A 15,236-nucleotide genomic window follows, 5' to 3' on the forward strand; every position below is an offset into this window, starting at 1 on the left:
ACAAAAAAACAACGAAGCAAAGTTATGTTCACTTCGTTGGATTATTCCAATTTTAAAACAGTCAACTCAATTCAAATAAATGTCATGTGTGCGCCTGTGGCGTATGTAAAAGGATCTCAGGGTCAGGGAGGAGGACTCAGCTAATGTCACAGCCGAGTAGAGACGCCGTCAATGAGAACTGATGAAAGTTAATTCATTCAGCCAAACACCTATACACTTACCAGAAAACTGACTAATTTGAAAAAACCATGAGGTGGTTGTTTTAGTCAATCGGTCATCTTTTTAAATTTTTTTGTAATAAGATTTAGGAATAAATTTTTTATCAGAGTGACACATTTTTTATTGGCAAGGACATTTACTGTGCGTTCATTAGTTGTTAACTGGTTAGTTAATTAGTAGGTTTTCGCTGTTAATTATTGGTAGAGAAATTCTAGTTTAGATTTTTTTAGTAATAATTGTAATGGCTTTACTATGAAACATACTATGCATCATATTTCTTGAGGATTCTGTCAAGTAAACTAATCACTGTTGTTGTGTTTAAAAACAAAAAGTAATCTCAAATTTTAAAGACACACTTCCCTTAAAATTTTAAACATTGTTGTCATAAATTTTAAAAACACAATGTACAGAAATGGAAGGATGCGAGAAAACTTTTGCCTCTGTGACACCGATAATAAGGTGCTTTAACAAATACTTTTTTATAAAATGTATGAATGTGACCACAGGTTTACCTAATCAATGAACCAAGCATGATCTATAAAAATCAAGGACGAAACCTGCAAACTCTATGCGGTTCGGCTCTTATCGATTTATAACACAATTAACACCGAAATGACTTTTAAACCTTATTTGAATTTCATAAACCTCATAAAGTAGTTTTCAAATCATGTCGACCCAATAGTGAGTTGCTGTTACGACAGATCTATTGTTCATGGAAATGTTCCTTAAAATTTTGTAAACATATATTTTGTATTCTATATTTGTTTTTGCAAACGAACATGTGTTTAGTAACAGCAGTTATAAATATATTAAATGTTAATGAGGACATTTAAGAGTCGTATTAACAACATCTTTCGTCGTTTAAACTAATCCGTATCATATATTGCAAATTATTATACATAATTGTATTTATTGATTGTTAATATGTGAAAAACCTTGAATATAAACTTTTTTTAAATATTGATCTCGGATGCACGTCAATTAAAAACAATACATTATGTAAATTTCTCTATAAATAACAGTCTACACTGAAAAGAAATCTGTCAATTCATATAAATTATTTAAAGAAACATATTTGACATATAAAATATATAAAACAGTGCCTAATCGCAAACCAGTAATTACACAAAACTGTATGTACTAGTGTAGTATTTTATAATCTGTTCTTTACATGTATATTATTTAACGTCATAAAAATGTTACTAGATAGGTACTGAAAATGACACGGAATAAACTACTTAATATGTATATTCATTTATAATTATTTCTGTGCTATTAATGTATAATTCTGTAATGATACAAAGCCTTATAAATACCATGGTAGGACTAATTAAATTCCTTAATTGTTCGTCGCATCTTCCAAAACCGTAAATTTCAATTCATCGTTAAAACCATATATCACTCCACTCTGCTACCTAAAACAATAACATGTTTCGTTAATCGCTTTGATATTATTTGTTGCAATTGCTGTCTGTTATTTGTAGAAATACTAGAGAAAACATTCGATCCTTCTTGAAGGTCAATGCCTAATAAATTATGATTTTCGACAATCACTCAAGAAAAATTAAAGATTATGTATTTGTGGTTTACATTCCATTAATATTTTAATTAGGTTTTGATGCTGTATTTCTGGGGCGGCCATGTTCTTTGATTTTCGACTCATTTTTCGATAAGCAAAAAAAACTTGTAAAACATTTTTTTTATAATGTCAAGTGACGGGACGAACAAGTCGCGCGCCTGATGGCCTGTCCATAACAGGTGCAGTGCCACTCAGAGTTTTAAATCGCAAAGATCTGAGGGGCACAGCCACTTCGCCTGTCACCCTGAGACGTAAGTTGACATGTGCCATGTGCCTATAATTTCACCAGCACCCTTGCCCTTCAAAACCGGAACACAGTAATGCTACTATTACTGCTTGGCGGCAGCAATAGGTAAGGTGGCAGTACTGGACGAGCTCTTTCACAAGGAGCTCTACTGCTACTAGGTGCATACCTAGCATATAACTGCCTCCGTGGCCGAACGGTTACCATGTCGGACTGCCACGCAGAGGTCCCAGGTTCGATTCACGGGCCGGGAGAAATGTTTGTATGGCTTACATTTATTTCTCTCGTGAGTTTGGGTGTAATTTGTGGTTGTCTATGTGTGTGTCCATGGCACCCGCGACACAGGGTTTCCCTAGTGCGGGGCTATGTTGAGTGTGTGCGTTATTTATTATATATAGGTATAGCATATGCATATAGGTATTATAAAGGTCTTAGTTACAATAAGCAATTTTGACAGTTTACGTCAATTTAAAATAGCCTTGCTTGTCATGAGTTTGGCGCCACGAAAGGACTAAAAACTTAACCAAAATTAATTGAACAACAATTTTTTTTCGCGTTGTAAAAAGAGAACTCTTAAACTCATTTATGTATATTGACCATTTAAATACACCCTTTATTATTACAAAGTTTAAAATTTTGTCAATCAATTTTTTTACTAAAATTAGTTTTCAATAATATGATTGATGTGTCTGCATTTCAAATTAAGTGTTATAATATTCGTCGATCGTAAATATTGTCGATATGATGTTTCTAAAGTAAATCGGTTTATGTTAATAAGGTCATTTAAAAACATAATATCTAGCCTTAATTGTACATTAAGTTACAATAATTTAATGTACAATTAAACAATTGCCTAAAGCAACTAAACCTTTCGTACATGATTGCGCAGCACGAGTATCTGTAAATAAAAGATTTTGAATTGCTACTAAATTTTTTATTTTCGTATATTTACAATGGCACTTTTCTTACAATAATTTTTATATTGATATATTTTTCTACGTAGAACTTGTTACTTGGTACAAGGCGCCTATTTTAAAATATAAAATTATAACGTTTCAAGAGTATTGGAGGCATTTTAGCTATGAAAGAGAGATTCGTGGATATCGTTGGGATTTATTTCCTTGGAGCGGATCTGGCGATGTACTCGAGGGCGCGGAGGATCTGGGGAGGTACGGGCGGTGAGGTAGGAATGGCAGCACCCTGAAAGAAAAACAAAATACTTAAACAAATGAATACACATAATATATAAATGTAGAAAAACACATGGTACATGCAACCACGCTGTCACATGCAACTTAACTATACTGCAGTTTCTTCAGCTTGAAATTTCGCAATTCATTTCATTACTTACTACGCTTAAAAATGTTGTAAATAACAGATTTTAGTTTACAACATTAAATATTGGAAATTTTAGATACGATACATATATGATTTGTTACGATATATGACAAGTGTGTTTCAGATATATATTTCAATATATTACGCATAATGTACATAACAACTATAAAACTGATACCATTATGCCAATGCGATAGTCAAAAATCGATTGCCCTAAATAACAAGGCCTTACCAACACTATTTGTATTTTACGTAATATGGATTCTAGGCCATCTTACATCAATCAGGTAATGTTACCCATATATTTGTAATCTTAAGTTGACGTATATAGTCAAATTATACTCTTAAGGTAAAAATTTCTTGTCAGGAAACAACGAACAATATTTTACAGAAAATATCGGAGAGTGTGCGAAGAGATTGCACGATTTAATTCCCCCTTTTCATGATCGGGGAACTAAACGTAGGCTAGAGTTCCGCCTCTCCGTCGTAGATATTGCAAGGATTAGCACTACGCGTAACGCTTCCACCTTTATATGGCGAACCGCTACGGAGTGAAATCTGCTTGCAGACGTATTCCCTGAACACTATAATTTGGACGTTTTTAAGGTGACATTAATTAGGCACTATTTAAGTATGCTTATTAATGCATACTTAAATATGCACTATTTAAGTCACTTTCCAACAGATGAGGTGGAGGTCAAATGCGCACTTATTTCTTTTATTAAAAAGAAATGTTTATTCTGCAGTGGAAATGTCTGACGTTGGTCACATATTTATGTCTATGAGTTTGTGTGAATCTACAAGGCGCACCGCACCGCAGCTTGATGTGCTGCCGCTGTGTCCGAGTGGGAAGCGACATGCGGATTCAAACTCATAGAATAAAAATGCGATGCCGTGGCAGGCGCGTATGTGGTCTACCTTAAATAGTTCATCAACAGATTCCGATATTTTTATTGTGAAACCTTACACAATAAACACAAGGATTTTTCTTTATATTATTGCTGTAAATGGTAATAAATGATAGAAACGTACTTGAATTTCTTTTTATATTAAGTCAGAAAATTCATATATTGCATTCATGTGAGAAGCATTTTTCATTCCGTTACTTATTTGTTTATTTATTTTTTTATAAGTAATTAGGAACGCATTTGACCTCAAATATTCAGAGATATTATAGGACTTTAGCTTACTACTACAAATGATTTTCTTCTCAAATCATGTTGGGCCAGCACTTTAAAATGTGGCCATATGTCTCATCCTAAATTACATATTTAACTGCCTCTGAGGCAGAACGGCTACCACGCCGGACTGCCACGCAGATGTCCCACTTTCGATTCTTGTGTCGGGAGAATTATTTGTATGGCCTACATTTATTTCTCTCGTGAGTTTGTGTGTAATGTGTGGTTGTCTTTGTGTGTGTCCATGGCACCCGCGACACAAGGTTTCCCTAGTGCGAGTGCTATGTTGAGTGTGTGCGTTATTATTATTATATCTATTTTAGACTCTCGCTTCTCCCAAGGCCTAGAGAATTAATTATTATTATTACATACACATACAAGTTTTAATATAAAACGAACGAGAAAATAAAAACAATATTAATCACTTTACCCAATTCTGTTTCTCGTCCTGTTTCTTTCTCGTCTTTACGTTACTTTGACTTCCTACACAATATCTCACCTGTGGCTGGTAACCATTCTCATCAGCGACGTAGGTGATGGCTACAGGGACACCTTCAGGAGATGTCCAGGAGAAGGACCCCTGGGCAACTACAGGGACTAATGGAGGATTGCCGCCGAAGTTGCGGGGGGTACCCTGCGCTTGCGCAGCAATGCCGTTGTCGGTTTCATAGCTGGAAAAAAATTATTTAGTATCAAAATCAGCGAGTGAACCAAAATCCCTTAGTAAATATATTTTTCGGTAAAAAACCTACAATAAATTACTGAACGGTAGTCCGTTGCGAACAAGTAGATCATAGCACAGATTTTTAATACTCACTAGTAGTTGTAGGAGCCATCAGGTCCAATGTCGCTATCCGCCTTCAAGATCTGGGCATTACGCGCATCGCCGCTGTAAGATACTCTGGACGGAACGGGGGCGACAGGGGCAGGCCTATACGGTTGACTCTTGAACGGCGAGTTCCGGTTGAAGGGGTTGCTGCCACGAAACTGCGCCTGAGACGCAACTACCATACACGCTAACACGACAACCTGACTCAACAAATGGTAATATGAGTTAATAAAAAAAAATGAAAAATTAAAATCGATCTAAAAAGATTATTATTAATATCCATTTTATTTTTTCATCAAAATTTGCTTTGCCCAAAAATCATGTCGTTTTAATTGTTTTGTAATCAGAAGGTCTCTCTTTTTCATTTGATTAAGACTGTAATTTTATACATTTGTATTTTACTTACGGCGAATTTCATGGTTGTAAGTTTGTAGCTACAATGATCTAGTTAGAATGCGGGTGAACTATCTGCGCAAGCTTTTTATATGACTGACTTGAGCCACCCACTTCGGACGGGCGCGAACTGCAATAAAATTTAAATAATTTGATGTGAACATGAGAAATAGGTATCTTTCAAATATATACAATTGGTTTAATTTTGATAAAATGCTTGGCTTAAATGAGCAATGTACTGATGTAATTATAAGTAGTCAACTTTTAGAACATAATGTCGATATAAAAATTTAACCTTATTTTAAGTCGCTTAACTCTATTTAAACGAGATTTATTTGAACCGAGACTGAAAGGTAGCATTCTCATGCTAAACATTATCAAAATAAATTTTATGCATATGCTTCTTGATGTACACGCAACCAAACAGGGATTTCCAGTTAAATGTTTATAGATGCGGAAGAACGACGACGCTAAATTGTCTTTGTTCGCAAATTAACACCTTGCATTTCCCTAAATATCTCGGCGCTATGAGAAACTTTCCTGTTTCACGTAAATTGAGCTAGTAACTAACAGAATCCGGAAATCTTAAAAATTCTGATGTATGGAACAACATAGAACTAATACAAGTACGTATATCTTGCTCTGTCTCAGTCTGTGATTCGTTACTCTATTCCTGCGTACGGACGAGCTATAAAGATACACAATGATTACAAATTTAACTGTACCAGGAACAAGTAATGTTCTTTAAACCCAACTGGCTTCCAACTGACCAGCGCCACTCAATCTGTGAATTGCTGTCGGACAGAAAACGAATTGTACGTAGTACACACTATAGTAAAAACAGTGGAAAACGGGACCTTGTTGACCCAAACCGGAACATTATAGAAACTAACGAGTACCTTTGCCAATTGTCAACTTAGAAAGCTATGAACTAATACGTAACAGAATAAATAACAGCTTGATAAGCACATATTTTTAGTAACAGTAGAGCTCCTTGTGAAACAGGTCGTCCAGGGAAGTACTGCCGCCTTACCTACATTACTTGCAATCCGGTTTTGAAGGGTAAGGGTGCTGGTGAAAGCACAGACACATGGACTTTTCAACTTATATCTTAGGGTGATGAGCGCAGAGGCAGTGTACCTCAGACCTTTGTAATTTAAAGCTATCAGTGGCATTGCAACTGTTACAACATTAAGTATCATAAAAAAAAACTAGTAAGACTTCTGGCTTTCAGCATACAGCACACTGACACTCGTCCTGGCATACACACACACACACACGTGCGCGCGCGAACGCACGCAAGAACTTACACTACCAGTATTTATAACTAAACATGTAGGTTATAGTCATGTAAGGGTTGAGTCGATCATCAGCCAAAAGTAGGCTGCGGAATTTGAACCACAGAGCTTTGGGTGGTGACCGCCTCCAAATAGTAACCAACGGATGTTAGAATTTTTATCCAATGTTACTATTTACTACTGCTTCGAGAATGGTATCGGCCTCATTGTCTTTGTGCGGGTTAAATGAAGGTTGAACAGAAAGGTGTCTGCACTGACGTATGACGTCACGTGATATTGGCGGGATAAAAAAAGGAATTTGATCCAACTGAGGAGGGTTAATGAGATATTAAAATAACGGTAATGGTATATCGTGTGGTTTTGTATTCTCCCTGAAGCCGTGAACCTATCTACCGACCCGAGAGATAGGGTTTACCGGAGAGACTACGCGCTCGACGGCGAGACCAGGGTACGGCGGGCGTCCGGGCCAAACCCTCCGCCAGTTAGACGTCTTCATGGGCGTCTCTGGCGGACCCAGACTTGGATATGGACTCTCCGGGGTTTGTTGGTTAGCTGCAGGGACAAACACGTTCGTTTGCCCCGGTGGTGTGTGACCAGGGCGTTCGTCCCGCGCGCAGCAAGCGCGTCTTGGTAGCGGTCTAGTTGAGGGCCTGAGGTGAGGAGACGCGCGGGACACGTGAGTTGCCTTTGAAGTCGGTGGCTATGCCCGGACATTGTCGCAGGACACTGCCACTTGGCATCTCCGGCACTAGCCCGCAGAGCTAATAGAGGATGAGCTAGACATATTCCGGTCCCTCCGGCCGCTTAGGAATCTGGGAACTGGAGATACGCCGTTCATTCGGCGTCGGAGAGTGAGCATGCCTTGCAGCTCCGGTACCTATCTGGAAAATAGGGAGAGTGCTGTACATGCACCCGGGGTGGCTCACCTAAGGCACTAACTAACCTTACAGAGAACCGGATGAAGTACGTGCAAACGTGCTGACCCGGGGTTAGTACCCGGTACGTCACAGTGCCCTTCCCGCAAACCAAGAAGTTGATAGGGAGGGGCCACTATAAATAAAACTTATCTAGAATGATATAGGACTATTCCAGAAGCCGGAATGGACTAAGGAGCACTTAATTAATTAAACATTATAAAATAAAAGTGTAACTCCCATTACTGACTAGACATCGGCAAAATCCTTCAAAAGAAGCCAGAAACTTAAAAAATAGATAGATAGATAAAACGTTTATTTGTTACTACATTCACACGTATATAACAGCAAAAAAAAAATAAAAAAACACAAACTAAACAAAAAATAAACAAAAACAGCAGAGTCGCAGCACTGCTAGACACCCAGTTATGTACGTGTGCTGCAGCAGTGCAAAAAGGTCATAGCTCAGCGTCGGTGTTTACTCAAGAGCAAACCGCTGATTTTCAGCTATAACCTAGAGGTAATCGCGGATACGATAATCAGCTCGCTGACGTCATTTTTCCATTTAGTTATATTTAAACATATAATAATGATTAGAATAGAAGCCAAATAAATAGGAAGATAATATAAATATAATGTTTAAAAAATAAATTAAAAATATCAGTGATTTAATTCAAATTATATATTGTAAGTGTACAATATATAAAAGAAAAATTAAGAAAAACAAATAGAATAGAGATATTAAAAATATATTTTAGAAGTGACAATTTTTGCCTGACTTTTAGCGATCTATAGGATACATTGCCCAAAATAATAAATATTAGTAGCTACAACATACTAATAATAGAGCCTATTTAATTTTGTTTATACTCGAGACGAAATATTTTAATAATAACGTTTTAAATGCGTTTTATAAAATGCTAGTTTCAATAATACTTATTATATTTAAAATTCATACAAAGTCTGTTAATCCTAGATGGTTTCATGTTAGGAAGATTATGACGAGTCTTTATTACACAGTCGATAGTCGCCAGACTGTTTTGTTTTTTGTTTGTACTATTATAGAGGTATATTTCTCATTATTTTGTAAATGAATGAACGAATGAAATGTACTTTATTTCACATTAAAAATTTAAATGATAACACAGAACAGTAGTGTAAGAATCACGGAGTAAACTATTTTTTTTTTTTTACACGCAACACACTCATAGCCCCGCACTAGGGAAACACTGTGTCGCGGGTGCCATGGACACAAACATACAGACAACCACAAATGACACCCAAACTCGCGAGAGAAATAAATGTCGGCCATACACATACTTCTCCCGGCCTGGGAATCCAACCCAGGACCTCTGCGTGGCAGTCCGGCATGGTAACCGTTCGGCCACGGAGGCAGTTTGAAACTAAACTATAACAGGCAGCCTCAGTACTAAGTAGTCATTTCTTTCAGGCAATCTTAACCTTTTGTGGTTTATATTCTATACATATCATTTTAATGATTAGATTTGATTGATTTAAGCAGGCTGTAATTTGCTCTGCATTTATAGTATCAATTACATTTTTTTTTCAAGACAAATTATTTGTTATACGTTAACTAACGGTTAATTAACGGTTGCTGTCACTGACAATTTGATATGTCTATACTTACATGTTACGTCCGTTTGTGAATACTTAGTAGCAATACGAGTCGCTAACGATGAAGGATATCATGGTGATTAAACCCGCGTGTGAATGAGGGTTCATAACCTTTGGAAAACGTATGAAACGCGCGAAAATCTCCTACTTGCATTAGATAACCCCTGTCCTTAGAAAGAAAGAAAAAAAAGAAAAAAGAAAAGACCCATATCTGGCAGTGGGACGCATTATGGTTTTGTATTATACCTTAGCGCCTTACAGCAAGCACGCGATCAAAATTTAATCACTAATTAGCTGCGGTGGTGCGGTCAGCGGGGCGTTCAAGGTTTACGCGTCCATTGTGTCTTGGTTTGGATGTATCTAAGACGCTGAACGCACCACCGTTCCAAATTTGCTCGTGTGCGCTGCACACCCTACACCATAGGTAAAGACGGCACTGAGTAAGATAGATAAATTTTCAGGATGCCAACCCAGGACCTCCGCATGACAGACCAACATGGTTACCGTTCAGCCACAGAGGTAGTATTGTACACATTTCATTTCTTTTTTTTTTATTTCAAATGTCATAGATCGAAACAATCTGCAAGAGCAAAGTCAGACACTACCAAATATTTTTGACATCAAACTATACAGGAGCAGTATTATTAATAACCTTTATGTTATTTATTAATAACCTTTGGTATTCAGTTTTTGTTTCACTATAGTTTTAAAACGGGTAAATGGCAAATTTTAAATATCAACCGGAATCGTATTATTGAAGAGTTATACATTGCCCCTAAAATGAATCTGAATGCCCCTAGAATGACTTCGTGAAGACGACTGTTTATTTTATTTAGTTTATTTTTACTCCTCGTATTAATGTTATGACTATCCCTACTTTTCGTCGTAATCGTAAATATACTGCGACACTATTGTAAGAATATTATGAATGAATGAATGAACGAGTGATAGTTATTTGTGGTTAATTTTGCTGCTGGTGCTTTGGTAATTCCTTTAAAGCTCTCATTCAAAGATACTCAGGGGCCCAGATTGAAAAAATTGCCCTAACCGCAGGATATACAAGTGGCAAATAATACGTGACGTAAATGAAAACATCCTTGTAATTTATAATATAATCTTAATTCTATCGATATTATATGTAAATTAATTAAAATGATGTACCTGCCTGAACTTTATACATAATTTGCATTAACAATGTGATATATATTATTAGCAAGAGTAATTTGTAAGACTTTTGTGAATAAAAAAGGCTACCGCTGCATTATGCAAATTGGTCACTTGTTCAGGGTCAATACCTATTTCGATTTTGAACTTTATTATAAATTATTATATTTTGGTAGACACTAATAGGTAGCAGGTATAATTGTTATAAAAAGTCAAAAAATAAGGTTGAGATTTTATTCCTTAATTACAATTACAATAAATGCATATTACACTGGGCGCCTCATGGCTATGGGATACGGAGAGAAAGTACTTTTTAAAAGTACGTAATAGGTACTACATAGTATTATTTACTTAGTTTAGTAGCAGTAGAGCTCCTAGTGAAAGAGTTCGTCCAGGGAAGTACTGCCACCATAACTGTTTCTGTCGCCAAGCAGTAATGTGAGTATTACTACGTTCCGGTTTAGAAGGGTAAGTGTGCTGGTGAAATTACAGGCACATGGGACTTGCCAACTTGCCCCTAAGATGTTTGTGACTTAAAGCTATAAGCGACACTGCAACTTTTATGGAAAGGTGTGTCGCTTACCACCAGGCGCACGACTTTTTCGTTCAGCCATTTGGTATCATAAATAAAAATAAACATTTAAAATCTTTAAAATCTTGCCTCATCTGGGAAACGAACCGGCCACATTTCAAAAAAATCATTCCATTTTTTATGATGTAGATCGAAAAGGTCATTTATAAGAATTAATTTCTTACAAGTAACTTAGTTACAAGTAACAAAGAAAATGGTCATTTGCTTAGAAAACATTCATTTAAAATATTCTGTTTATTTAGTAGCAGTAGAGCTCCTTGTGAAAGAGTTTGTCCAGGGTAGTATTCCTTTACCTACCTTATCTGTTTCTGCCGCCAAGCAGCGACGCCAGCATTACTGTGTTTCGCTTTTGAAGGGTAAGGGTGCTGATGAAATTACAGGCACATGGGACTTGTCAACTTATGTCTCAGGATGACGGGCGCAGTGGTAGTGCCCCTCAGATCTCTGCAATTTCATGCTCTGAGTCGCACTGTAACTGTCATGGACAGGCGTTTAGCTTACCGTCGGGCGCACGACTTGTCCGCCCCGTCACTAGATGTTATAAAAAAAATCTATCTCTAAATAATCAGCAATTTATGACATTGACTGTATTAGTATTTGTAATATTAATTGTTCCTCTTTGCTAGTAGCAAATAGTACTAAAATAGGAAATGGTAAGTAAATAAGATGTCCTTTTAAGGAACATATTTGCTTATGTAATGAGGCGATTTGTGTAACTGAGCCGGTTGTACAAATGCTAAAAGGTGAAGACCTAGTCTTTACTCTTACAGAAATTATATTTAACTGATAGTATAGGTTGATTCCAAACAATTTAAATCATGCCCATCAGTGAATTGTATGAAGTTTTGCGATAATGATGTTTTCAATGGCATGACGTTGATGAAGATTGCCGAAGATTGATGAATTCAATGACTTCGACTAAAATATTTGGTATTTAGGTAATTACGTTACACGGAATTTTGTAGAATGACTCTTAATTTAAAAAAAAACACATGTGTATTTTGGCACGTTGGACCTTGGGGTTGGATTAGAAATGAATAGGTTAAAACCCAACTCATAACCAATAGTACGAAATGGTCACGGTTGGTTGGGTAATAAAACAATATATTGATGTGGGCCAAGGTAGTCTCTTCCAGTAATGAGCACGATAAGGAGTTGAACGACGCCTTGAAAACGTCTGGAAGAGCTACTAAAAAAAATATCCATAAAAGAGCTCTTTCCAAAGGAAAGCCAAAAAGGGAAGCCAAAAAAGGAAATCTTTGGTGGAATTACAGGCACATGAGATTTCGTATATCTCCGGATAACAAGCCTACAAGTAGAGCTCCTTGTGAAAGAGTTCGTCCAGGGAAGCAATGCCACCTTACCTATTTCTACCGTCAAGCAGTAATGTGAGCTATACTGTGGTTTTACTTTAATGTGAGCATTACTGGGGCATTACTTTTGGTTTTGAAGAGTTAGGGCGCTGGTGAAATTACAGGCACATGGAACTTGTCAGCTAATGTGTCAGGGTGACAGGGTGGTTCGTGTGGGACAGAGTTCTTCAGATCTTTGCAATTTACAGCTCTGAGTAGTACTGCAACTGCTATGATCAGACGTGTCGCTTAACACCAGGCGCACGACTTGTTCATCCCGTCACTAGGTAACATAAAAAATAACAAAATCCTTTCAATCACACTTAGGCGAAAACTCGTCAACAAGAATATCCTGCCCATCCTTACTTACGATCCGCAAACATGGTGCCAGACCGAAAATCATAAGTCTAGGTTTGCCAAAGAGCAATGGAACGCAGCATATCAGATATAGGGATTAATAAACTCCGGTACACTACTCTGTGCCGAAGACACGTACAGCCTTTGATGGAAAAAGGGCTGCCAAGCTGAAATAGAACTGGGCTGAACATGACTGTCGCAAGGATCCACAGAGATAGGTCTACATAGCCATTTATTGGATGATGATGATGATATCGTGAACGATCAGTGACGACGAAACAGACCAAGATGGAGATGTCGGGAGGACTCACATGCATGTATAAGACTGGCGTAATATTCCGTTACTCTTGGAGCTGTGGAAATCGAGAGACTTTACCGGGCAATAGGACACCACAGGCTAAATAAAATATATCAATACGTATAGACCAATATATTATATATTCATCGTATAGATGTATATTTATTGGTCTTGTGTTTGTGCGCGTATTTATAACATTTAACCATATTTTACTTTTTTCTTTGAACCTGTTTAAAAATGTACAGAAATGAATGATAAGCAGATATACGAGTAAGAATACAAAAACGCCTAGGCGTTGACGTTGAGACTGCAAAATGTTGCGACGACAACGTAACGTGCGAATATTTAAATATTCGCAAATGATCAGGCGAAAATTTGCTTTTGTAGCATCTGGAGAAGGTTTATAAAAATTTTACAATTATGCTTTTGAAAATTTAAGAATTATTTCTTTGTAAATGCACAACACTTAGCCGTAGATACCAAAGTCTTTAAAATTATTATTAAAACAGTGACTGTTTAGATTTACAAAGTGATCTCCTCCAATTCTCTACATGCTACGTTAACAATCAGCTACATCTCAATCCTGCCAAATGTCATTTGATTACCTTCACTCGTAACCCCATAGTTTTAAATTATATTTTAAATGGCATCATTATCAAATTACTTAATCAAATCAGGGACCTTGGTGTTATCTTCGACTCTAAGTTACACTTCAATTTTCATATCGACAACGATATTTCTAAATCCTTTAAACTACTCAGTTTCATTCTACGTGCTTAGCAGCCTTTCCGTACATTCATTACTTTTAAAACTTTGTACTTATCTTTTGTGTGGAGCATATTGGAGTTCGAAGCTGTGATTTGGTACCCTAGCTACAATTAATGCACATTCATAGATGCATTGGAAAAAGTGCAAAATAAATTTTACCAAACATCTCTGTTTTCGTACTAGAATTAGATATATGGACTGTAAAACCTCTTGTAATGTTTTCAAGGTTCCATATCTGCACAATAGAAAAAATTACATTGACTCATATGTTTTATATAAACTCTTAAATAACTGAACCAATTAACCAGTTCCGGCTTGCACCTCATTACGTTCTAAGGCTACCTTCTCATGCAAATTTTCACCGTTCCTGGACGAACTCTTTCACAAGAAGCTCTACTGTTACTAATAGGAGTTAAAGTGACTGAACACGATCGGATAGAATAGATAGAAATTGGAAAGGAACTTTTTCTCTTTTGATTTAGATCGAAAAAAAAGTTCATTTCTGGATGGAGTAAGTACATTTATTTGTTTTCTCAAACAAACCAACGTTTAGTTCCGAAAAGAATACTTTCATATTTGTAATGTGAAGCAATCGCGAAAGCCTAACAACTCAAAAGCGCTAATGATATCTGCTCTCTCAATTGATCAATCGAAGTTAAAAAAAAAACAGTTTATGTTGATAGTTTTACAAGTACATCCCTGTTTTTACCACAGGTATGAATTACTACTATAAAATTTGACATAGACATTTCATCATGATTCATTTGTTTTATCAAACTCACAGACTTTTATCCAATTGCACAGAACTTAAGTGCGTCTTACCAATGCTTAAATTGATAACACTTCTTTGACATTGCAAGCATTGGTTTATAACATACTTAATACGTTAACTGGAAGTGGACGGTATTGTCGGTCAATAATAAAAAAAATACAACTTAATAGCATATGCTTTACGTCATATTTTGCTGCTTCATTTATACCCCTAATCAATTATTTTAACGGATTTAAATGAAATATATTTTATAAATTTTGGTTTTACAACAAAAATACTTTATTAACAAAAATATTTTTAAACGTC

General features: G+C 36.4%; 1 protein-coding gene across 1 annotated transcript; it reads right to left on the bottom strand.

The window, feature by feature from the left end:
* Window positions 1–2,968: 2,968 nt before the first annotated feature.
* Window positions 2,969–5,821, bottom strand: LOC113236579 (larval cuticle protein LCP-22-like). Its single transcript, XM_026472717.1, has 4 exons — window positions 5,794–5,821; window positions 5,376–5,587; window positions 5,058–5,229; window positions 2,969–3,242 (listed from the first exon to the last, which is right to left on the bottom strand). Exons 1-4 carry the CDS (start codon window positions 5,803–5,805, stop codon window positions 3,156–3,158), a joined length of 483 nt encoding a protein of 160 aa, XP_026328502.1. The 5' UTR covers window positions 5,806–5,821; the 3' UTR covers window positions 2,969–3,155.
* Between the last annotated feature and the right edge of the window lie 9,415 nt (window positions 5,822–15,236).

Source organism: Hyposmocoma kahamanoa, unplaced genomic scaffold, assembly GCF_003589595.1.
Source record: "Hyposmocoma kahamanoa isolate Upper Pololo Valley unplaced genomic scaffold, ASM358959v1 92, whole genome shotgun sequence".
NCBI classification, from domain to species: domain Eukaryota; kingdom Metazoa; phylum Arthropoda; class Insecta; order Lepidoptera; family Cosmopterigidae; genus Hyposmocoma; species Hyposmocoma kahamanoa.